Source organism: Rhipicephalus sanguineus, chromosome 7, assembly GCF_013339695.2.
Source record: "Rhipicephalus sanguineus isolate Rsan-2018 chromosome 7, BIME_Rsan_1.4, whole genome shotgun sequence".
Lineage (NCBI taxonomy): Eukaryota > Metazoa > Arthropoda > Arachnida > Ixodida > Ixodidae > Rhipicephalus > Rhipicephalus sanguineus.
In genome coordinates, this window is record NC_051182.1 from 155,861,167 (window position 1) to 155,886,586 (window position 25,420).

Genomic DNA, 25,420 nt, shown 5'->3' on the forward strand with positions numbered 1-25,420 from the left:
GCACGAATACACTGAGGTAGGACACCTGAACAATACATGTACAGGGTCGTGTTTGAACACCCGAAAGACGTATACGAAATATTGAACCAGACTTCAGAACATCAGTGAAACGGTCAAAGGAACAAAATCAACAATATGAACAGAAGGACGGCCTCCGCCCACAGAAGCATACCGCGGAAGAAATGGTTACCCGCATACATTTCTAGCTGTAAAAAGAGAAAGAATGACAAGAGCTGCGTAAAACATCACAGATAATCTTGCACGGCATTTGTGAACGCATGACTGATGATAGGCCGACTATGTCACATGGAAGCTCGTTCCATTCTGTTATCGTTCGAGGAAAAAACGAAAATTGGTATGCATTCGTTTTAACTCGTGGCCTTACAATCGTCTTACTGTGCTTCCATCTCGTTGGCCTTGCGCTGTTATACTGCATGTAATCAGTGAAGCCCATTCTAATGTTACCATTTACGATATTGTAAAGCATTTGCAGTCGGTGCAGTTTCCTGCGTGATTCTAGAGTTGGAAGTTTGCTTAAATGTCTAAGGTTAGTAATGGACACGTGCCTACCGTAAGCGTTGAAGATGAATCTTAATGCTTTTTTTTGAACGCGTTCAATGCAGTCGATATCACATTTGGTGTGCGGTATGAACTAGGATCCTGTATAACGCCGTTCGAAACGTTGCAAAAAATACAAAAGCGTAACACGAGACGACACTCATATAAATGTTTAAATGTTTTGGCAAAATAGCACACTCGCGTGAACATTGTTTTTCACATGCGTGAATAATACAAATGAAAAGCTTTCTTCTGAAAAACATCTCGGCAGCTAACCCGAAGGGCGCGCGTTTGGCCCCACACACGACGGTCGCAATTCAGTGGAGTCGAAATGCTGTAGGCCCGCGCACGTAGCGATGTCATTTCCCGTTTACGAACTTCAGATGTTTGAAATGTCAGAACCCTTCTTTACGGCGTGCCTCACAATCAAGTCGGGGTTTTGGGATGTAAAACTTGTGAAATTTTTAATATAGTTCATAAGAACATAGCAGCGTCAGGCCAGCTTCACTCGCTGATAGTCTCTCTTGCTACTTTGCCGTCTCAGTTGCGAAACACACACATGCACGAGTGGACTCAAATATATATTTGAAACATTAGAGAAATCCAATTACAGTCTTCTTACAACCCAGGTGCCTCCAGCAGCACATGATGATGTGCTTTTATTTCAAAGAATGCCTCAGTACACTTCTTCGGCAAGGGCAGACCTATGATCACATTAAATGTCGCGTATGAAAAAGAGAGAGATGGAGATATTAAAGAATGCACTTATATGAGCAGACATGTTAACCGGGTTTATCGATAGTCTTATTTCAGTGTGGAAAAATGCAGCCAGAATAATGCATAATAAGCAAGAGCCGAATATTGTTGACTGTAAGAGATAGAAGACAATGACAGATGAAGTTATAAGCCGAACAAGCGAATAGCATACACTGAAATAATCCATGTGTCACAGGCATGCGAAGGACGTGTTTGTTTGAGATGTCATCGAATTCCTCAGAAGTGACAGCATCTAACAGAAAAACAAACAACAAAAAAAATGGAACAAATTGACAACGCCAGCATGCCTTTCCCGATTCACTCCTTCATTTCTAGTTAGACTGGATGAAGAAGCCAGGTGCCAGAACAACTTTCCTCGACTTTTCTGGATGAAGAAGCCAGGTGCCAGAACAACTTTCCTCGACTTTTAATGTCAGCAGCTCTTAAACTCCACTGAAATATTATTCTATACTAACTATCACATCTTATGCTACTGCATATACGTCATCACTAAGAATAGCGCTGCATAATAGTGATATTCACACTCCTCCGTTGACACTAGTGCTGATTCATTTCGCTCTCTTTTTTGTACTTTATAGATATGAACACTCAATTTTCAATTCTTGTTCTTGCTCTTTCATTGAGCAATACAGCGTCGAATCCTCTATCACTACTTTGTAGCTGTCGCCAAATATCACCTTCCCAAGCTCTAAATATTGCAACATGAAGGAAGTACAGTAATGGGCTATGTGCGTTCTCAAACCTCGTGAACACGTTTAGCCCAATGCATTGCTTATTATAATACGGGAAAGACCTGTCGCACTTAATCTCAAATGTACTTAATACTACAACTATACGCTACGCGCAACAGTAGATATATTCTAGGAAGATGGTGTGCCATGACGGTTCTCCGTGACACCTCATGAATGACACCTCAAAACTTTTGTAAAACAACTATGACATGGAGACTTTTGAGCAAGACTGTCTAAAAAACAACTGCCCTTGCTCCAGTGAAAAGTTGGAATTTCTACGCGCACAGTGATGTGCATTGGCTTTCACTATGCGCTTTATACAATTTTTACCATCTTTGCCTTATTCAGCCTATAATTTATTGAAGTCTTTAGAATAAGCACAAATATTGCAACTTGCTTCCACGACAAGCGAATATGACCTTGATGTTTACTATAGAGCAGTCTTTGATATCTGTGGATATTTAAGACTAGCGGAATTGTCGGACAGTTGTGTGGAGTGGATAATTGTCAAATGCCTATTTCATAGGACACCATAAAGAAACCGGATGAAGGATATTGTTTTTATTTTCTAATAAATAATTTCTGTACACGGCTATAGCGTGAGGGAGCGTGAGGCGTTAGTATAATTTTTGACAATGTAACCTTTTCTTGCGCTTATAGTACACTGGTTCATTTTGTTTTACCCATTTCAACAGGACGTCCGTTGTAACCCTCGGCTCGATAATGCTTATTCATGTGCATGTTGCTGCGGTTTATAAAGCATGATTTTATAACACTAGTTACAAAAAAACACAAGGAGGAAACATTCCGACACACACAGCTCCAATTACTAGCTAATTCGTTAAAACGGAAGATGAGGCGTGGTTAAGTAAAAAGCCGTCACGAAAACTTGAGGATAAAAATATTACGCGTAAAAAAGTATGTACGCAAATAGTCAACTAAATTTTATTGAACAACCAGACATATTTCGCGCAAAAAGAAACGTTTGTCACTATCGTTACGTCGCGGCACCTGTAACGCATTAGAAAGACAATCTCATGACCTTTAGTTGCCACTGATATGGAGCTAACGCACGTGCCTTCGTCACGCCCATTCTAAAAAGCATCGAGTCGCTCTTTCTGATCTGTCCCCAGAAATTGCCACAAACTTATCAGACTAAGGTTCGCACGGCAGTGGCAACGCGTGTAGTAATAATTGCTGGGGTTTTACGGGCCACAACCTGGATATGTATATGAGGCACGCCGTAGTGGAGGCCTCCAGAATTTCGACCACCTGGAGTTCATTAACCTGCACCCAAATCAAAGTAGGAAACACTTATAGTGTACTGCCATATGCCTACCCGCAGCGTTACTTCTAGCCCAGTTCTGTCGTCACGCCCTTTCGTAGCAACAACATCCCGTTTATCTATATATAGCTGGTTAAAGTTGAGGCAGATTTCCTAGGCGACATTTCTTGTGCATTATGTGTACTGTGTCGAATATTTCTTAAGGCAAAGGTTTCATATAACTCTGGGCAAATCTTGAACAATTTACACGGTGTACGGGGCTCGGCGCACACGGTGTGGTGAAATCGGAACTTACGCGCGCCGTAAAAGCTGTGATGTGACACTAAATAAGAAAATATGTTAACGAATTTGGTGACGCGCATCGCTGCGCGCATTCCAGTGCATTATAGTGATTTGCCATCTGCGCGTGATACCTCAGACACGTTGCCAACTTTTTGAAGCGTGCTCGTCAGGGCAGAGCGAGTCTAATCTTTGAATAGCAAATTTCGGTTCTGCTTACGTTGTATCCGTAATGCTGCTGCGCACGAAAGAGCACCTCATTTTGCATAAAGCCCGCGCAAAAATTCTCCTCATACACTGTGTGAAACGTGTTATAATTGCGTAGGCAGCTCTTTTCGTGACGCAAAAGGACGCAGTATTAAAACTTTCTAATAGAGTGTTTAGTACTACGGACCCCTTAAGGAGGAAAGACTGCGTAAGCTGTTCTTGTGTTTTTTAACTCCGCTTTATATCGTCGTAATAACCTGCAATGGTATCGGTTAAATATGTTAAGAATGCCAAATTGAACAAAAAGGTCCCTTGTTCTTGTTGCATAACTATCCTAAGTAGCCATTTTTGTGTGATTGGTATCTTTTGTAGACATTAGTGTTTGTGGCCCATACAAGTGCACAATAATTTTGATGTGAACAAAAAAGATAGTTGTACAGCATTAATTCGACTTTTTGGGGCGAAATGGTTCTGTAGCGCATAAGAAGACCAATGGCGCGAGATGTTTTAAATGCGAAGCATTTCTTAGCGAACCTCAGGCACTTTGGCCGTTTCTATCTACGTATCTATCTATCTATCTATCTATCTATCTATCTAGCCGCCTACGTCTGGATGCTCTCCTGGTCGTCTCCATAGCTTTTAATATACCAAAATTGGCCCAGCAGGAGATCAGTGTATGACGAACACGATTCACTGGTCATGACATGGATAACGCAAAATACCTGCCTCGTACGTCACGAAACCCTTTCTCTCAGTCACGTGTGGCACATACCCGTAAACCAGAGTTAATGTTATGCGGGTATGTGCCACAGGTGATACAGAGTCTCAACCAACACAGTAACCGCGAACACACACATTGACGCGCAAGGAAAGTGATAATATTAATAATTGTTGGGGTTTTATGTCCGAAAACCACGATATGATATGAGACGCCGTAGCGAATGGCTCCAGAAATTTTGACCATTGGGTATTCTTTAACGTGTACCGAGATCGCACAGAACACGGGCATCTAGCATTTTGCCTCTATCTAAATGCGCCCGCCGCGGCTGGGATCGAACCCGTGACCTTCGGGTCAACAGCCGATCACCTTAACCGCTACACCATCGCCGCGAACGCAAGGAATGTGAGGAAACTGAAGACAGAAACCCCTGGAAGACGCTCAAGTACCACCAACTCGTCCACATGGTCCGTAACGTGGACCACGGGGATTACGCAAAAACCGGCGTCAATGCTTCCTACAATAAAACTGCTGAGAGAACCAGGCCTCTCATCATTACCGGTGTCTTGAACATTGATTTATCAAGACCCAAAAATGTTTGGTCCTTATATTGCGTGAAAGACGGATTGGATGTGGAGAGGGCATCAAAAGACATCGCTGCATAATAGATCATAGGCATCATAGATCATTTCATCGTAAGAGGCATCGAGGATTTCCACCAGCTGTACTATACCTCGCACTTAACTACATTAGACCCCTCATAACCACGATCACGAACGGATCCTATTAACAAGTCCGGTGCAGCTGCTGGTGCTCATTGATCACGGTGATGATGACCTTGTTCGAGAACTGTCAAGAACCCCTTCTACACGTACACACGGGTTCGTGAAACGTGCGTGCGTTCTCCGTCAGAACGGACAAGTATAAGCATAACAACTGTAATTATGACTGTAACGTACGTGCAGTGCGCCTGCGCGTGCCTTTCGGCTCTAGGGAAACTTTCCTGAATGAAGCTTAGTTGCGAGTGACGCCTGTCCTGTGCATCTGTGTTCCTTCTTCGTCCTGTTCGGATTCGCGCTATCTTGTATTGAAGAATATAAGCTCTACATATCAGTTTACCGCGTCTGGTGTTGGTAACACCCATGTTGCTGTTGGCATCGCTACGCAACTGTACACAACTCGTTATATAATAGAAATGCAACTCTTCAGCATATGACTGTGCGTATACCACTTGCAGATTTCTCTAGCGTCATTCCGTAACGTTTCGCTCAACGTGAAAAAGTATGCCACAGTCAACATCCCGCGCATGCTTCGCATAACATCGATTCCCACGGTACGTGGGATCTGCCAATTTTCTATCTATCTATCTATCTATCTAGCCGCCTACGTCTGGGTGCTCTCATGATCGCCTCCTTAACTTGGTGTACACCAAAATTTGCATGGGAGGGTAGGCGGATTTGACGAATATGATTGCCGGGTCATGACATAAATAACGTTAAAATCCTGTCGCGTACGTCGTTAAACCCTTTCCACTAGACACGTGTGGCACATACCCGTTTACCATGGGCCGCGGTGTACGGGTATGCGCCACAGGTGATTGACAGTTTTTATTTACCCAGGAACAGCGAGAACAGACATTGGTTACTTAAATGCTAAAGCGTTAAGGAAAACCAACATCGGCAGCGCTGACTCAACGAATGGAAAGAATGAAAATTAGGATCCCAGCAGGAATCGAACCCAAGCATTCTGCGTGGAAATCGGGTATTCTACTACTAAGCCACGCCAGGTGTATAAAATGGTTTGGAAAAATAGCCTACGCAGGCGTAATATCGGTCCAACGTCAATTGTTGTTGTGGTGCTGGATATCTAATTTTACAAGAAAGCAATAAACACTACATGATACTGCTACAATATGTACCCCTACGATACAGGCGTCATATCAGATTAACGTCTGTGGTTCCAGTGTTGGCTCTTCTTTTATAGCACTCTAATAAACAATACGTTCGTGTTCCTATGATTCAGCAAGCTATATTGAAGCATTTCTCGACTCCGGAGGAATACATTAACGAAAGTTACATATGATATCCTCATCACCGCACCGTAAAGTGCACTTCGTCTACCAGAACGGCGCAGTGTCTTCTTCATTTCTTACGAGGCTGGGCGATGGCCTCATGCCGACCGAGGATGATGCCAGATTGATTGACAGCCGCTTTGTAGACTAGGCTACGTAGGCCACATACGCCCAGGTAGTCTACGAATGCGACAAACACCATCCACTGATGTTGATCTACGTAGCACTATCCAGGCCTACCAGCCTCGACGGCCTATACCTCACCAACGCGATGGGTGGCTTCAGGTTCCGACATGTCGCCGGCTCTGTCGACAGACAGTTTGTCGACGAAATGACCGAGGCATCCACGAATTCCAACAGCTCTACTATACCACATACTTCACTACACATGGACCCCTCGTCACCATGATCCCGACCGGATCCTATATCAAGTCATGACCAGCTGCTGGTGCTCACTGATCACGGTGATGACGCCCTTGTTCAAGAACTGTCAAGAACTTCTTGCACACATGTACACGGGTTCGTGAAACGTGCGTGCCTTCTCGGGACACATATAAGCACTACATATCAGCTTACCGCTTCTGGTGTTGGTAATACCCACGTTTCATACCCAACCGTAAACTGGTTATATAGCACATATGCGGCTCTTCAACATATATATGTGTGCGTATAAAATTTATACAAATCTTTAGCGTCATTTTGTAACGTGTCGCTGAGTAAAAAGAGTTACGCCACAGTCCCCTAGCAGCCGCATGCTTCGCATAACATCGACTCCCATGGTACGTGAGATCTGCCGAATTTTGATCTTTCATTGTTTGACTTTGCTCTACAGTGCTAATGCATCCATCGGGTAATTTCGAATTCCGGTTTTGACGCCCCCGACGGGCAGCTTCTTCCTTTGCAGAGCGCATGACTTTAACCATCACCGATCTTAATTTTTAGAATAACAGAGGCGAGTACGGGGCCTTGCCCAATTTCTGTGACACATACCCGCTTAATTTGAGCTGCGTTACGCTCGGCAGGGATTAACCTCCACCTTAAACACATCCGGTGTTAGAAGGAAAACATAATATACCGCTGAATGATGCAGCCAGCTTGTGCTCTCAGCTGCATTGTACAGTGGCGTTATCGGGAAGTCCTACACCCGGCTCCACATGCACCTAGATGAATTGCGATAATAGAGTTATCATGCTCATGCCGGTACATGTTTTCTGAGAAGTGATTGAAATAATGACATTATCTGAAGAGCACTTGATTCATATAAAATATTTGCAGAGACTGTAACATGTGTATTCTTACGATGAAAAAATGATAGCTTCAGACTTTGACAAATTGAGGGAGAGCATGTTTGCGTCAGTCCATTTTTCTTGTTTCCGTAGTAAGTTACTCACTTGAATGATTACATCATTAGGATTTTCATTTGAAATAAATTTACTTGTGCCATTGGTATACATTACAAAACGGGCAACTTTATAAATGGATACGGTGTAAATAATGTAGGTATTGAACAGTAGTGATCCGAGAAATGTGCGTTGGGGCACACCGCAGGTGTAATGGCGTAAAGACGATTTAAATTAGTCAATTTGTACACATTGAGTCCGCGCCGACAAATAAGGCCTGATGATGAACAACGCACGACATCTTAGTGTGCTTATGCGCAACAGCGGGAATTGACACCGATGTGTTCAATACCCGGTTACCTATACTTAGAAAAGACACCTTTAAAAATTTTACAACAGGGGCTGTGAATTAAGCTCTTCCTGCATAATATACTGCACGTTGTGCGCATGCCCAGATTTTTTCTCGGTCTCTCATCTTCTGCAAACACGAATCCTGTGTTTTCCACAGCGTGGACAGGATTTCATCATATTTGCGTTATCGTTTAATAATATTTCACTATTTATTTTATTCTGAATCACATAATAAACATTTTTATAGGCGCGTGTGAAGCGGGATGTGCCACTTCCCGGTCACCCCACCGTACACTGTAGCTTATAGTTGAGGCAGCAATAACATAGTTTTATTTTACTCTTTTCAAATGGATGATATATCGTAAAATGCAGACATCGCACTACCTACTTCTTGTGAGCTATTTGCGCTATTTCTGACTTCAACACTGCGATGATGAGTACAATAATAAAATATGTTGACTCTCCTCACTAGATCTCATAGAAAATTGGCGTAATATTTCGGGACGCCTTAAAGTATGCAAACGCAAGCAATCATTGCGGTCATAGATTATCGTTCATCAAGTGTAAGGGAACGCGCCAACGGACAATCGCATCATAAGAGTAATTAAGGCTTGTCTTTTTTGCATGCATTCCGTTGGAAAGTGTATATAAACGTGCCTGGCTGCAGCGCTGAACAGGAAGCTCTAGCTGTGCAATAATCATGGCGAAAGTTGCGAGCTCCGCCAGTTTGGTCTTTTTGGCCGCAGTCGCTTTTCTTTTTTCGGTGATGCAGGACAACGGTCACTCATGCGCCAATGCAGCCCCTACTCGAAGCCCTGGTCGAGCTCCTGGTGGCTGTGTTACCCCTAGCTGTTTTGCAGGTCTTCTTAACCGTATAAGAAGACCACCTGGTTCAGGACAACCTCGCCCAGGACAACAAGCTGGTCAAAGACCACAACTTAGTCGAGGACCACAACCCGGACCAGGGCCACAACCTGGTCGAGGACAACTTGTTCAAGTACAACAACCTGGTGGAAGGCCTGGTCAAGTAGTTCGTCCAGGACCCATTCCTGGAATACTTACTGTACCGTCTCCAGGATCCTCTTCTGGATCGTCTCCCTCATCACCTTATGTACCTTTGGAGGAGTCATTACGTTTTGATGGTAACATCCAATCATGATTTTTTTAATGCGAAGCATTTCTTAGCGAACTTATGGCACTTTGAGCGTTTCTATCTATCTATCTAGCCGCCTACGTCTGGGTGCTCTCGTGATCGCCTCCTTAACTTGGTGTAGACCAAAATTAGCATGGGAGGGTAAGAGGACTTGACGAATATGACTGTGTGGTCATGACATGAATAACGTGAAAATCCTGTCGCGTGCGTCGTCAAACCCTTTCCTCCAGACACGTGTGCCACATACCCGTTAACCACGCGTGCCGCGGTTTAGGGGTATGCGCCACAGGTAATTGACAGTATACATCTACCCAGGAACGGCAAGAACAGACATTGATAATTTAAATGCGAGAGCGTTAAGAAAAACCGACATCGGCAGCGTTGACCCGACAAATGCAAAGAATACAAATCAGGATCCAAGCAGGAGTCGAACCTAAGCATTCTGTGTGGCAATCAGGTATTCTACCACAAAGCAAGGCCAGGTCTACAAACTGGTTTGGAAAAACAGCCTGCCTATGCAGGCGTGATTTCGGTGCAACGTCAGTTGGGTTGTGGTGCTGGGTATCTAATTTTACAAGAAAGCAATAAACACTACATATGTAGTCCTACAATACTGGCGTCATATCAGATTAACGTCCGTGATTCCAGTGTTGCCTCCGCTTTTATAGCAGTCTAATAAGCATTACATTTGTATTCCTATGATTCATCAAGCTATATTGAAGCATTGCTCGAGTCCGGAGGAATACATTAATGAAAGTTACGTATGATATTCAGATCATCGCAGCGTAAAGAGCACTTAGTGCGCCAGAACGACGCAGTGTCCTCTTCATTTCTTACGAGGCGGAGCGATGGCCTCATGCTGACCGAGGATGATGACAGATTGATTAACAGCCGCTTTGTAGACTAGGCTACGTAGGTCACATTCGCCCAGGTAGCCTACGAATACGACAAGCGCCATCCACTAATGTTGGTCTACGTAGCCCTATCTAGGCCTACCAGCCTCAACGGCCTAAACCTCACCAACGCGATGCGTGACTTCAGATTCCGACATGTCACCGGCTCTATAGACACACAATTTGTCAACGAAATGACCGAGGCGTCCACGATTTCTAACAGCTGTACTATAACTCGTACTTCACTACACATGGACCCCTCGCCACCGCGATTGCAACTGGATCCGATGACAAGTCATGAGCAGCGTCTAGCGCTGATTGATCACGTTGATGATGACCTTGTTCAAGAACTGTCAGGAATCTTTTCCACACATGCACACGGGTTCGTGAAACGTGCGTGCTTTCTCCGCGATAACGGACAAGTTTAAGCACTACATATCAGCTTACAGCTTCTGGTGTTGGTAATACCCACGTTGCTTTTGGCAGCGTTACCAACTGTAAAGAACTGGTTCATAACGCATATGCATATGCTACCCACCGCGTGCATCGCATAACACCGACTCCCACGGTACGTGGAATCTGCCCAATGTTTTTTCATTACGCCTTTTTTTCATTGCTTCAATGCAGAAAATTATTGGTGGACTTAGTACCAATCTTAATAGGTGTTTCTATGCAACTACGACGATCTTTAATGTTGCGAAATACCAGCTAACAATAAAAAGGGTGCTTATTTTATTTTTCAGGAAGCTTGGTAAAGCTCAATTTCTCTCTGAAAACTAAGCAAGATAGCAAGGTGTCATTTCATTACGAAGCGGTATCCTATATACGAGAGCTGCAAAATTACAGAAGAAAGTGGTGGCCGACTACTAGATTGACTTCTTAATATACGCCTGCTCGTAGCGGTAAATTATTGGTCCAAGGTTATTATGATGGAAAGACTAAAAACACTCAAGTATACTTAAATCAATACACTCTATATTGTTTATTATTTTATGAAGAGAATGGATAAACGAGCTGACCTTGACATTTTACTGAGTGTTTTGCAGCCCTCGACAATTTCCTTATTGTCGGTAATTAATGCAACTGAAATTCTATTTATTCAACATCAGTGCTTTTTAGGTAGCGCATCAAAGAAAGAGAAGCAGCGGCACTGGAATCTTGTGCAACATGTGTGCTGTAAAGAACGTCAGTTTGGCAGCGTACTAATACAAAGAGTACAAGATTGCAGTTCTTTAAAAAAAAAGGCAAAGGCTGCCATTTACACATTTGTTGCAGGAAGGAGCGAATTGAACTTGTGGTGCTTTCTGCGACTCAAACTTCGTAGTTAAAGAAACTGTCCTACAGCATGATATGGAACGGTTACGTAGACATCTCTGTAGCGGTCTTTTTTACATCTATATTAAGTAGAAGACAAGGCCAAAGTAAAGGCACATTACGACTTGAACTACAGTGACACTGAATATTCGAACATGTTCGTGCGCAATACCACAAGCTTAAGGGGCACTCATGAAGCGAGGACAAATTAATCTATATCTTGCGGCTTGTGAGCGAAACTGTTTAGTCGTTGTAAAGCTATGCATCGCCCTTTTGCTATCGGTTAATTTCAAAATTTTCATGTACCTGTCATTATTTAGTCTACGCAGTGTTGCTTGGAAAGGAGGTAGAAGTACGAGACCAAGTGCACTTTGGATTTGATTTATTGCCTAAGCATCCCAATGAAAATTGGGCTACGAGAGGCACTGGGATCGATACCTAGCACCTGAACAAAAGACAAGACAACGCCAACAAAAGACAAGAGCATCTTGCGACCGCGAAAGAGTCTCTTCAAATCAGCTGAACAGAAAAAAAAAACATCTTTATCCTCTCCCGCTCTCTGAAACCTACTGTCCCACTAGCCAGAGTCTCTTAAAGGTCCCCATCGTCATTGTCGTTTATATATATACGCATGTCATCATATCATACGCCTTTGTTATATGCCTTGTCATATGCCTTTCAGATGAATATTCTTCAACAGGCAGTGTCGCTACAGCGGCGCTCCCCTCCCAGAACATTGCAGCAATAGCCCCTGTTCAGGAATATTCACCCCTTCAAACCCCAATCTTCTTCGAACTTCTACCTTGTTCGTATGTTTCATGTGACTTAACAGGCATCGATCTTTGCACAGCGCACGAAATTGACAAGGCACACAAGAGAAGAGGACGGGACAAGCGCTGATATTCAACTGAAAGATTTTATTTGAAAAAACAAATATATATATGCAGAAACACGCGTGCCACGCAAGATTACACTCGATCAATGAAACGTATTTCTTGTTTCGATAATGAGACTGATGGCTGACTTATACAAACACTATCGCACTTAGCCATGTGGTACGCCTCTGAAATCTCACGTGTGCGTTGATTATGATGGCGAGTGATAATGGACGTTTGCTCAAACGTCCATCATCACTTGCGGGTGCATGCCTTCGTTTGAGCAAATGTCCATCATCACTCGCCATCATAATCAACGCACACGTGAGATTTCAGAGGCGTACCACATGGCTAAGTGCGATAGTGTTTGTATAAGTCAGCCATCAGTCTCATTATCGAAACAAGAAATACGTTTCATTGATCGAGTGTAATCTTGCGTGGCACGCGTGTTTCTGCATATATATATTTGTTTTTTCAAATAAAATCTTTCAGTTGAATATCAGCGCTTGTCCCGTCCTCTTCTCTTGTGTGCCTTGTCAATTTCGTGCGCTGCGCAAAGGTGGATAAGTTCCAGCTCGCCCGCCTATCAATCCTACTGCAGTTTAACGGGCATGTTTTTGTGATTCTTGTAAAATAAAAGCGCAAAAACGACGGACGAACACACAGAGACGAACTAGCGTTCCTTGCGCTGTTATTTGACCATCATGAACAACCAACAAGCCAGATGTATCGCCATTCTGATGTTTGGATTTCCCTGATCTTTACTCCTTTGTGTTTTCTATCCGGTAGTTTCCTGTGTATTTAATCATTTCCCTGAATTTTTGTGTGTGAGGCGCGGTAGAGATTACATGTCTTTTTTTGCTCTATGGCCCCTCCCATCTACCACGCTGTAAAACTTTGAAGGTAAAATACAGAAGAAATAAAGTAAAAAAAATGCTTACACATTAACATGAGGGAACTTTTATTTAGAATTCGGCCAATGCAGAAGAAGAAGAGGAAGAGCAGAGGAAGGCAGGGAGGTTAACCAGAAGTTTGCATCCGGTATGCTACCCTGCACTGGGGTTGGGGAATAGGGGGTTGAAAGCGTGAGTGAAAGACCATATTATTTGAAAATGTGGCAGTAAAAATACGCCGTACAATCAGTGAATCACTCCAGGTAGCAATGACTGTATGGGTGGCTGAGAAGGATTGGCTGATAAGAGAAGATGCGCATGCCTCGGGTCCCCACTACCACGCGAGCCTCCTTAGACTTCCATCCTAGGAACAGTAATCGTCTCTTTTCCGCCCAGCACGCGAGAACACAATCCACGCTATCCCCCTTGTCAACAACGTACAACATGCGGGGCAAGGTTGAATCTCAACGCTCTTTGACATTATACATATTACCGCAACAACGATGCCGACTCCAGAGAATTTTACCTTGGCGCCTCTCTACAATTTCTCTCTAAGCAAAACTAGTGTTTTGAAACAGTTCTGCCAGTTGGCAGCCCGAAATAAGCAATGGGTGGGCTTCGCACTTATAAAAGCATAACAAGGTTGTCATAGTTCTTATATCTCTGGCACATTTCACAAGACCGATTTACATGCGGATTGAAAACTTTTCTTGCAGTTTGCAATATTGATATTCTATACTGTCTAACACGGTTGAAAGAGGCTCTCAACAATTTTTCTTATTTCGCAGAATTGTATACCAGGACGGTGAGCTATCCACCCATTGGGAATTCTCCTCCGGGCACCCGCTGACAAAGTTCGTTCTCCCGGATAAGTGTCCAAAGACCACAACCAGTGAATGGATGGATATTGCAATAAAGCGTTCTCAACTTTATTATGAAAAACTTGTGCAATAGAACCTCCTCCTGCATGTGCATGTGTAGCTATAGCTACAGATATTTTTTTCTGAGAGCCTACTAAGGTTTGGCTTTTAGTGAACAGTAGAACGTGAGCCACATCTCAGGCACAACCTAATTTGCTGCAACAGAGACATGTAGCGTTTGGCACAACAAAATAGCTTACAAAGATATGAAAAACTTGGAGGACGCCTTAGCTTCGCCTCCTCTATTGCTAGCCTGGCCTCGCTGCTCGGTCCACACCTAAACCATGCCGCAAGGAAACGAACACCTGTGCGCCTGTAAACTGGCCCTTTCAAACTATCCTAGAATGCCCAGTGCAAGTACAGTAGCGAAGTACAGAGGCATAATTCATCATCTTGCGAGTTAGAGAGGTTATTTACTACGCGTCCGTAAGGCAACACGTGCGCGTCTGCACACGTTGTTGATGCTGTTGTTGATAAAGATAATTAGTTATGCCTGTGTGTTTTCTAATTCGTGGGCCTTAAACCAACCATTCGTTGCGCAATCTGCATGTTTTGATGCGTGGTGTGATTGTACGCTTCTGCCGCGCAATGTTACATAACGTTATTATAGTGTTTTTTTTTTCAGTTGCAACCTCGAGCACGGTCGCGGCTCTGTGGTAGAACGCCCGCTTACCACGCAGAAGTCCTAGGTTTATTCCCACTCAGTCCGAAGGTTTTAGATGCGAAGCAGCTTTTGCGCTGGGCTTTGTTCGTAGTTCCATTGGCGACCGTCCGCTTTCTAAAACCTACCACAGCCATCTGTAACATATTCAGCGCGCGCTCGGGCCAAGGAGTAGTCTTCTTCGTCTTGTTCTTCGACCGTATCTTCGACTGTATCTTCGACCGTTCTTCGACTGTATCTTGCTATGCGAGTTGGTGCCGAAAGCGATGCTAGAAGGAACTATATGTACGAGGCTTTTTCATGCTGCACAATGTAAGCAGCCTCGAGGCTTCTAAATGGTTCCTTCAACGTGCCAGAAACTTTTTCTTATTAAGGTTCGGGCGGCCACTGCAGTGCTTATAGTGTTCTGCCGTATGCGTACTGGCATTGTTACTTCGAGCGAAGTTCTGTTCTCGCACCTTCTCTTTGCTACAGCTGAAGTAACGTGGTGTACTGGGCGAGCTGGTATGGGTTCATAGTGAGACGATTTATCAAGCCGGTTCAGCTGATAGCTGAAGAGTTGTCTTACGTAGTGGATGCGATGTTTTGTGATGGCCGCATTTATGCAAATAACCGTATATCACTCTTAACCAATTTAGGATGTGATGATGAAAATCACAGGAAAGATTTTTTTTTTCTGTAGTCGATTGCAACCTAAAGACAAGTACAAGCTCTACCCACAGCTATCACTGTTCCCACCAGCGAAAATTTCCACAGACGTTTAATCCGATCACTATTGCTCGTTCTCGTGACTTACAGCCTTACAGCCACATGTCGTGTAGCTGGCTGTAATAATAATATCTGAGGTTTAACGTCCCAAAACGACAGTATGATTATGAGATACAGTTGAAACCCGCAATAACGAAATCGGCGGGGAAAGCACAAAATTTCGCTCTTGCGGGAATTTCGTTGGCGCGAGAATGCGGCAGAAAAGGCATGTAATTTACAAAAAGACACATTTCACTTCCAAAAGTCAGTAAGTTTGCTTTGCCGGGCCTTACCATGCAGCAATTTCATGCCTCTCGATCGGGAATCTCGTTTGCCACGGCACAAAGTTCGCCCCATGCACTGGTCAGTGACGGCGGCACTGCGCTGTCACCAGTACCGTCATCAAGTGCGCCTACAGGCGAACCTTCTTCCGGCTCTGCTGGATCAGCGCGGATCAGCGCAGAATCGTGGACAGCGAGCTGCACGCAATGCCGAATTCTTCGGCGGTGTCAATTTTTTCCCTGCCTTTTCCACCTCACTGATGATTGCAGCCTTATCTTCCAGCGTGATGAACTTCCGCTTTTTCGTTGGAGGCGACATCTTCGCAGGCAGCGAAATCGGACGAAGCAATCGCAACACACAGTTCACGTTACACCAAGCGACCAAGAAAACGCTCCACAAATGGCTCCACACACGCGACCATGTGCGCGCAAAGCCGACAAAGCTAAGCACAGAGTCAAGCCAACCAACGAAACTTCATGACGAATGTGGATTTGGCTACGTAGTCCGCGATAACGAGCGGGTGTTTCGGCAAGTCATCATCATCATCATTGTCGCCAGCTTTTCTTTTTTTTGTAAGCAATGATAGCGGCTGCTTCTCATGTGCGCTGTAGCGATAGTTTTGCACAATTTAAGTGTACCATGAATGCATTTCAGCAGTTTTCGAATGTAGTTAATGTTGCGAGAGTAGATTATTTGCGCACTGGTGCTTCAAAAATTTCGTTAATGAGGGACTGCAGTATGAATATCTTTCGTAGTCTCGAGTTACGATATACATTGACTCCTATGGGCGTTCGCTGGTGCTCCAAAAATATTTCGTTGCGGTGAGAATTTCGTTCCCTCGGGATTTCGTTATCGCGAGTTTCGACTGTATGCCGTAGTGGAGGGCTCCGGAAATTTCTACCACCTGGGGATCTTTAACGTGAAATCTAGGTACACAGGCCTCAAACATTTTTGCCTCAATCGAAAATGCAGCCACCACGGCCGGGATTTGATCCCGCGACTTTCGGGTCAGCATTCTAGCACCATAACCACTAGACCACCGTGGCGGGGCGAGCTGGCTGTAATAGGAAAATTTTAACATCCCCGTAAATTTCCTCAAAAATTCTCACATCACTGCTTAGCCAAAGGTGAATTTTTAGGTAGGAACGAAGAACCCTTAATTTTCGATATGCATGATGCTTAGAGTAGCACGGAAAAAGTATTTATACCTCGAACGGAAACCGGCTTGTACAACTCCCTCGCAAAGGTGATTGAGAAGCGCACTGAGGTATTCCGGGCAGAGCATGTATTTATTTTTAGAGTGTAACCGACGATAGGCTTGAAAGTCCAGCTGATATGGTCTGGAGCGAAGGTATTGCCAAATCCAGGAAGTCCGGGGGCATTAGCACCGATGTTCTACATTTATTTGGCTTCCTTCCTCACCAAGATCTTCTAGCTCAACAAACATCCACTGTCCTAATGCAGACAGAATTGAAAAAAAGGTTGATGCAACCCCTCTTGCAGATTGTAAACTAGTGTAATACTGTGGCTAATTATGCTATCGCTTTCAGTAATGCCTTCGCATTATCCATCAAATGATTCGTGGCACTTTTGGCCGTTTACTTGTTTTCAACAGTTATTGCCTGGGTCATCCGTTTTTATAGGCTCGAAGGTGGCTCCTGTTGTACGCGATATTTCTTTTCATTCATGTAGGCAGATTAATACAAAAAAATGGTTGATGTCTCCGTCATAAGCATCGGTATAACAAGAAAGTGAAACGTGTCCTCGCAGAAGTAGTTGAACGTTGATTACAAATTTACATACGAGATTGCACAATGTCTATTGGTGTTTGGCAGCTATAGCACGGCATGATGTGGGCGCACCCAGGTTGACGCCTGGTGGCACATGATCCTGACGACTAGCGTCCATGAGCATGAATAAACCTTTGTGGTAGCTGCAGTTGCTAACAAGCACCTGGACACAGCATATGGTGAATCCGGATGGATGGATGGATGCTATGAGCGTCCCCTTTAAAACGGGGCGGTGACATGTCTGCCACCAGGCTCGAAGAAAAAAAAAAAAAAAGCTTCCTTGTTTCATGTTGGCCTAATACCTTATCTACATTGATTAAATCTATGTTATTATACCAAAAAATATAAATTCACGGTCCATCTCTCTGCCTCTTAAGGCAGAATGACCTTATTTTTCCCCCATTATTTATTTTTGTTCTTTATCTCTACTTTTCTGCCACCAATACTCTAACCGTCTCTTACTTATTTCTATCGCGGACGTGTTCAGCTTTCCATTGTTGTCCCTAAAACCCAAGGCTTCATGTAGACTCGTGCCCACACGTATACCTGGGTGAATATCGCCACATTCACTCAGTACATGTTCCATCGTTTCCTTAGTTCCCCCGCAGCATGTACATTGTTCTTCTTCGTTACTAAATCTCGCTTTATAACTACGCGTTCTAAGGCAGCCCGACCTTGCTTCAAACAGTAAAGCGCTTCCCCTTGAATTATCATAAAACCTTTCCCTCCTTATTTCGTTTTTTCCTTTTCGGTAGTTACTCAGAGCCGGCTTCTTTTCCATCGCTGTCATCCAATAAGTCCTCTCCGCCTCTCTGACCTTCCGCTTAATGCTCCGTGTTGCCATATCGCCCGCACTGCCAGCCGTATATTTACTGGTGAGCCTCCTAGTTCTTTTTCTCCACTGCGTGTCAACGCTTTTTCTATACAAATACCTGAAAACCTTCTCTGCCCATCTACTCTCCTTCATTTTCCTCAGCCTCTCTTCGAATCTCATTTTGCTCTGCGCTTCCCTCACTTCAAAGCCTGTCCATCCCATATCACCCTTTACCGCCTCATTTGTCGTCTTCCCGTGAGCGCCCAACGCGAGGCGGCCCACCGTCCTTTGATTTACATCCATTCCTGATTGCACCTCTGACTTCATGCACACCACTGAGTTCCCAAATGTAAGCCCCGGAACCATCACACCCTTCCACAGCCCTCGAAGCACCTCGTACCTATTGTATCCCCATAAAGCTCTGTGCTTCATAATTGCAGCATTCCTCTTTCCCTTTGCTACCGATGCTTTCTCTTGTACCTCCATATATCTATCCCCCTCATTTACCCATACTCCGAGGTACTTGTACTCGCTTACCCTCGGTATTTTTGGCCCTGTATTAATACCGTATGGTCTCCGTGATCATTGAATACCATCAATCCACATTTTGTTGCACTAAATCCTAGTCCTAGAGCCTCACACTCCCTTCCGCATATATCTGCCAGTCGCTGTATATCATCTTGACTGTCCGCAAATAAGACAATATCATCAGCATATAATAGACCTGGAAGCTTCTGCTCAACCATCGCTCCGACCTGTTTGTGTGACAAATTAAATCCAATGTTGCTACCTTCTAGCGCTTTTTCCATCCTCGCCATGTACAGCATGAATAACAGCGGGGACAAAGGGCATCCCTGTCTCAGCCCCTTGCTAATTTCAACGCTGTCCTTGCTACTTATTCCTTCCCATTCTATACAAACTGTATTTCCTCGGTATATTTCCCTCAAAAGCTGTACACAGTCGTCACCTATGCCCACTTCCTTCAATATATCCCACAAAATTTCCTGATTAACGTTGTCATACGCCCCGGTGATATCTAGATAAGCTACGTATAAGGGCCTGTTTTCTATTTTAGATATTTCTATACACTGGGTAAGAACAAACAGATTATCGTCTAACCGCCTGTCGATTCGAAATCCATTCTGAAGTTCTCCCAAAATATCATTTTGTTCTACCCACGCTTCTATTTTTAATTTTACTGCCTGCATCGCCAACCTGTATAGCACCGATGTAATTGTTAGCGGTCTATACGAGCGAATGTTATCCTTTTCTCCCTTGCCTTTATAGATTAAGTTCATTCTACTTTTTCTCCAACTGTCTGGTATTTCCCTCTCCTGTAAGCACTTTTCTACGGCTTTCAGCAGTGCTTCTTTAGTGTTATGCCCGAGTTCGTTAATGAGGCTGACGGGAACCCCATCTAAGCCCGGAGTAGTGCGCTTAGGAATTTTTCCTTCGGCCTTCTTCCAATTGAAATTCTCTAGTACTACATCTTCGTCGGTTGCACTCCTTTGCGTACTTTTACTCACCGGGGGAATCCCCTGGGGGACCTTTTTAAACGAATCGGCTGTTATCTTTCGGATGTAACCTAGCGCTTCATATCCTTCCAATTTATTTCCTCCTTCATCTACCATATGTTGTTGCATTGTGACAGACTTCCTACCCAGCGCTTTTAGGTGGCTCCAAAATATCCTAGGCGCGGCCTTCTTCTTTTCGCGAATCTCTGTCATCCAGCGTTCACTTTCACCTTTAATTTTTGCCTCGACTAATTTCTGCACAATGGATTTTTGCTCTAAATATATTTCCCATATTTGGTTGACTTCGTCCTGTGGCCGCTTCTCCTTTTTGCCTGTCTGTGCTCCCGTGATGCCTGACGTCGCATATCGATCGCTTCCCGGATTTCTTTGTTCCACCAACTTTTTGGCTTTTTCTTTCCTTTCCAACAAATAGTTTTCTTCTCTATTTCCATTTCTTTCGTGATTACATGTAGCAGCTCACTATACTTCCAGTCTTTGCCTGGTAGTTCGTCTACTTTATCCTCGACTCTTGCGGCTATATTTGTTATTTGTTTGTCATTTAGATACGAGCTGCCAAACTTTGATTCTATGTTCTTATTTTCAGTTTTATATCCCATTTGTAATATTATGCGTTTATGATCACTACCCAAGCTGTTAATGCCTTCTTCGTCTATTCTCATCTCTCTAAGTTTGTCATATATACCTTCTGTCATGAGACAGTAATCAATGCTCGATTGCCTGTTTCTGACTTCCCACGTGATCTGCCCCTCACACTTAGGCCCCACGTTAACTATCTCAAGACTATGTTGCTCGCAGAGATCTAGCAATAACTTGCCATTGGTGTCTGAATATCCGTCAAGGTCATGAATGTGAGCGTTCATGTCCCCTAGAAGGATTATCTCGGCATCATGACCAAATTCTTTAATATCGGTGCTTATGCATTTCACTATCTCCAGATTCTTTTCTCTGCAGTTATTGCCTGTCCACAAGTAAGCTACACCTAGCCACGTTTTCTTTCCACCTACTGTGCCCGAAACCCACATGTGCTCTGAACACGTTTGTTTCACTCTCTCCCATTTTGTTCTGCTATGAATTAGCATTCCAACCCCCCCACCTCTCCTTTCTGATGTGATCCTGTTACATCCTTCCCAAACATAATTTTCAATATGTGGTGGCTCTTCCAAGTCTCTAAGGTGTGTTTCTGTAACCGCATAAACACCTATCTGTTCCTTGTTTAACTGTCCCTCAATCTCTAACCATTTTGCCTTTTTCCCTCGCTCGGTGAAAGCGCCATCTATTGAGGAGAGAAACGGCAAGGTGTGCGCCTCTAGTAGTCGGCGCCAGTGCACTCAAAGCAGTAGGCGGCAGAAAAACACCATTAGTTCATTTGGAACCGGTCCTACGCTGACGAGGACACGTTACACGCTCATGTGAAACGCGAATCGCGAAACTGCGTCATCACTGAATCGCGTCCTCACGCCGCATTTCATCGACCATAGAGCTTTCTAAAACATTCCAGCGAAAGCCTCCGCCGTGCTGAGACTACCGAAACTGTCGCAGTCGGTGCTTGTTAGTGTCATGATGCATTAATGCTGGCCTCCGAGATTGTCTCCGGCAACGCGCTCTTGCTATTGTTGCTCAGGCCATCCCATTCGCACAGGCGTAATCAGAGATAGCGGTGTGGCCGCTAGAAGAGCGTCGGTTCTTGGACGCTGAGCTTCTTACTGAACTTGCACTAATGTCGCCACCCCGTGGAACGTTAAAGAGTTAACATAACGATCACCACAGCCGGGCTAGAAACGCGACGGGTATCGCAACGTCCGACGTGTCTCCCCACTAGTCTAGCCCTGGTTTCTCACGGTCCGAGCGGGGAACGCGGCGTGTCAACCGGACCAGCGTCGCTGAGCCATTTTTTAATATGGACGGATACTATGAGTGAGCGAGGCTCGAGCTGTCCCCTCGTGGTTTAAGGCGTTGACAAAATTACACTTCTTTTGGAAACACACCGGATGGGACAGCCGCAGCAATGATGCAACGGCGCGTTGCCGGTGAAAGTACCTGAGGCCATGCTTTACTTGAATCTACGGCTCCCAGGCGGCGACACCACCCCGGGAATCAAACGCACTGTGAGAGGAAAGTGTAAGAGATAAAAGGCGCATTCATGAACCCTCCTGCATGTGCGCCTATGACGCAGTGGTTAGATCGTGCGTCACCCATCGTCGAGGACTGAGAGGTCGTGGTTTAGACTCCAATTTACGCAGTTTTTTTCTTTTGCCATCTCATCGTCTGCCTTTTGCATACGTATTTCTGTGACAGAAATACATCATGAAAGATTTCCTAGAACCCGGCATAAAACAGTTTCGTGTTAAAAGGTCTGAAATAATATGAACTAAACGTTTTCTATTATGTGGATAATTTCGTTGTGATTTTACATGGTTTTCATCCCACACGCCTCGTGGTAATGTGCTAAAGATTTTTAAGGAGAGGGGGCTAGTGCTGCACATTATGTACAAAATTGCTCAAGAAAATTTTTAGATTGTGGATTCGGGATTGACCTTCGATTCTGGCCCTATGTGCTGGATTTTCTCACCTAGAAGAGAATAATCTTCGCAGTGTTCATCAGCACATTGTAGATTGGTTTATTGTGGTATTACGCTTAATTACCTAATGCAGCCGTCACACAGTCTTGTGTCAGCCAGCTATCAATTAGCTTCAGATATAAGATGAACTGGCTTTGCTAAGGATGATTTTGGGATGGCGTATTGGTCTCGCCGTCGAAAATAATTTTCTGTAGGCTGAAGAAGCAATTGGCTGGTAGCATGCAGATGAATGAACGTCAGATGAGGACCGATAAATGTGTGGTTATTCCATATTTGCATGCAGTTCCTACCTGTTAAAGAAAGTTGTTAGAAGGTATGGCGTGCGCGCTGTTTTTTCTAGAAAAATGTAAAATTAGTGGAATTTGTGCGGCCATCGACAAAAACGTGAGTGAATGGTCCAAGCAATGATGACTGTAGCGTGAGACATCGGAAGAAGTTTGTGGACACTTCTTGAAGAGAGTGATAAGCTGGGCTAGTTGGGATGTATACCTAATAAAAAAAAACATGGCTGATCCCCCTGTCATAGGAATCGGTATAACACGAAAGTGAAACGTGTCTTCACAGACGTAGTTGAGCGTTTGTTGCGCATTCTTTCGCCCCAAGGGCGATGGAATGAATGCTACAGCAACAAATTGTAATGTCACGCGAAGAACGGCAAGCAGCTCGAAACTTGCAATGCGCTGCTCAAGCCAGAAAGGACGCGCGGAACGAACATACACAGGATGAGCGCGAACTGTCACAGCTGTAACTAATTTCTGTGTGAGCACCGCGCTCCTTTCGCAAAAGCAGCCGCTGCAGTGGGCCAATGACCTTCGTGTTCTCAACGCGAGACGTACAAACCACCGCGATCACGAGATAAGCGCCCGCACAAGCGACCACGCCCTGTAGACGCGGTCGCTCGTCGCAGCGGCGACGACCTTTCGAGAGCGCTGTTCTACGCTCTTCGAGCCCGTCGCGCCATCTCGCCAGTGATAACGAAAACACTGTAACACACTGTTATAGCGTAGCAGAAGGATTAAAACGCTGGCCAGCGTCTGCTAGTGATCGGCACTTCGTGACGTCACTGTTGCTGGGGCATATAAGCTCGAACGGATTCACGCGGCAATAAACGCTCTGGTGTTCTGGACCTGTGTGCTGCGTCCAAGTTATTACATTGGCTGACGAAGATGGGATGCGTCTGCTCGGGCCTGCCGAGCGTCGACTAGCCACCGGGAGCCGGCACGTATGGGATGCGTTCCTGCGACGTGAAAGCTGTTGGAGATCATGTCTGGACATTGCACCGGCCGTCTACCCAACGCAGCAGGCGTCTGCAGGTGACGCGTAAGGCGTTTTCGCAAGTGGCAAATGGTGCGGGCCTGACAACGCAGCAACGGACGCTGAAACGTCGAGAAGGCTACAATACGATAAGTGCCTTTTGACTCTCATTTAGCTACAGCCATGTCGAGGTTGGGCAAGATAGAGGAGTTTGACGCCAAGGTTCAGACGTTCGATTCGTACTTGGAGCGTTTCGAGCACTTTGTCAGTGCGAATGACATAGCTCAAGAGAAGAAACTCTCAGTATTTTTGACAGTGATCGGGGCGGAAGCATATGAAGTACTCAAGAATTTGGTTGTACCATCACTTCCTGGGGAGAAGACTTTTGATGAAGTCAAGGTTCTATTGAAAAACCATTACAGCCCCCCGATATCAATCATAGCTGAGAGGTGCAGGTTTAACCGCAGGGTTCAGCTTGAGCACGAAAGTGTAGAAGACTTTATCATTGAGATAAAGCATTTGGCTCGGAAATGTGATTTTGGGTCCTTTCTTAAAGACGCTATGCGTGACAGGCTTGTGGCAGGAATCCGCAGCGAAGACATTCAAAGGGCTCTATTCACAGAAGAAAACCTGGGCTTTGAAAGTGCTTGCAAAATTGCTCTTGCGCGAGAGCTAGCAGCCAAGCAAACAGCAATATTGCAAGCAGGAGGGACAAACTCGGCTGTAAATGCCCTCAAATATGAAGTGAACTCGGCTACTCAAAAGAAAAGATCAATGCAGCAGAATGAGAACAAAAAGACCAAGTGTTGTTGTTGTGGTAAGGCGCATGACTTCAACAACTGCTGGTACAAGAACTATAAATGCAACCGGTGCTCTCAAGTAGGTCATCTGCAGAAAATGTGCCCAAGAAAGGCTCTACACAAAAGAACGCATATCGTGTCGGAATCATCCAGTGAAGATGAGCACACGATGTACGCGTGCCACGATTCATCTGGCAAGAAGAAGGGCTACATAGTTACCATGACCATATAAGGAAACAGCGTTCCTATGCAAGTCGACACTGGTGCCGCGGTGTCTGTAGTCCCTGAAGAGGTGTATCGGTCGACTTTTCCGCACGTTAAATGTGAACCTACCACGGTTGTGCTGAAAACTTATACTGGTGAAAAGATTAATGTTTTGGGGGAGTGTCATGTAAAGGTGCAGTATGATGACCAGCAAGCTGTTTTACCGGCTGTTATTGTGCGTGAAGCTGAGCGAAAGTTACCAGCTCTTCTAGGTAGGACATGGCTCGAGAAATTTCAGCTTGATTGGCAGTCGTTGTTCTCTTTAAGTATAGATGATAGAGTTGCTTCGCTACGAGAGAAGTACGCGGGGGTCTTTTCACCAACATTAG

At 44.7% G+C, this 25,420-nt stretch overlaps 1 protein-coding gene across 1 annotated transcript; it reads left to right on the forward strand.

Annotated features, from left to right (window-relative positions):
• Positions 1-24,195: 24,195 nt before the first annotated feature.
• LOC119399186 (uncharacterized) lies at positions 24,196-25,059 on the forward strand. The gene has a single exon (XM_037665998.2). It carries the CDS (start codon positions 24,211-24,213, stop codon positions 25,057-25,059), a length of 849 nt encoding a protein of 282 aa, XP_037521926.1. The 5' UTR covers positions 24,196-24,210.
• Positions 25,060-25,420: the final 361 nt, after the last annotated feature.

What these genes read in the sequence shown, in the direction of transcription:
- LOC119399186 (XM_037665998.2), top strand. Translation starts at nt 24,211, where the DNA reads ATGTCGAGGTTGGGCAAGATAGAGGAGTTTGACGCCAAGGTTCAGACG.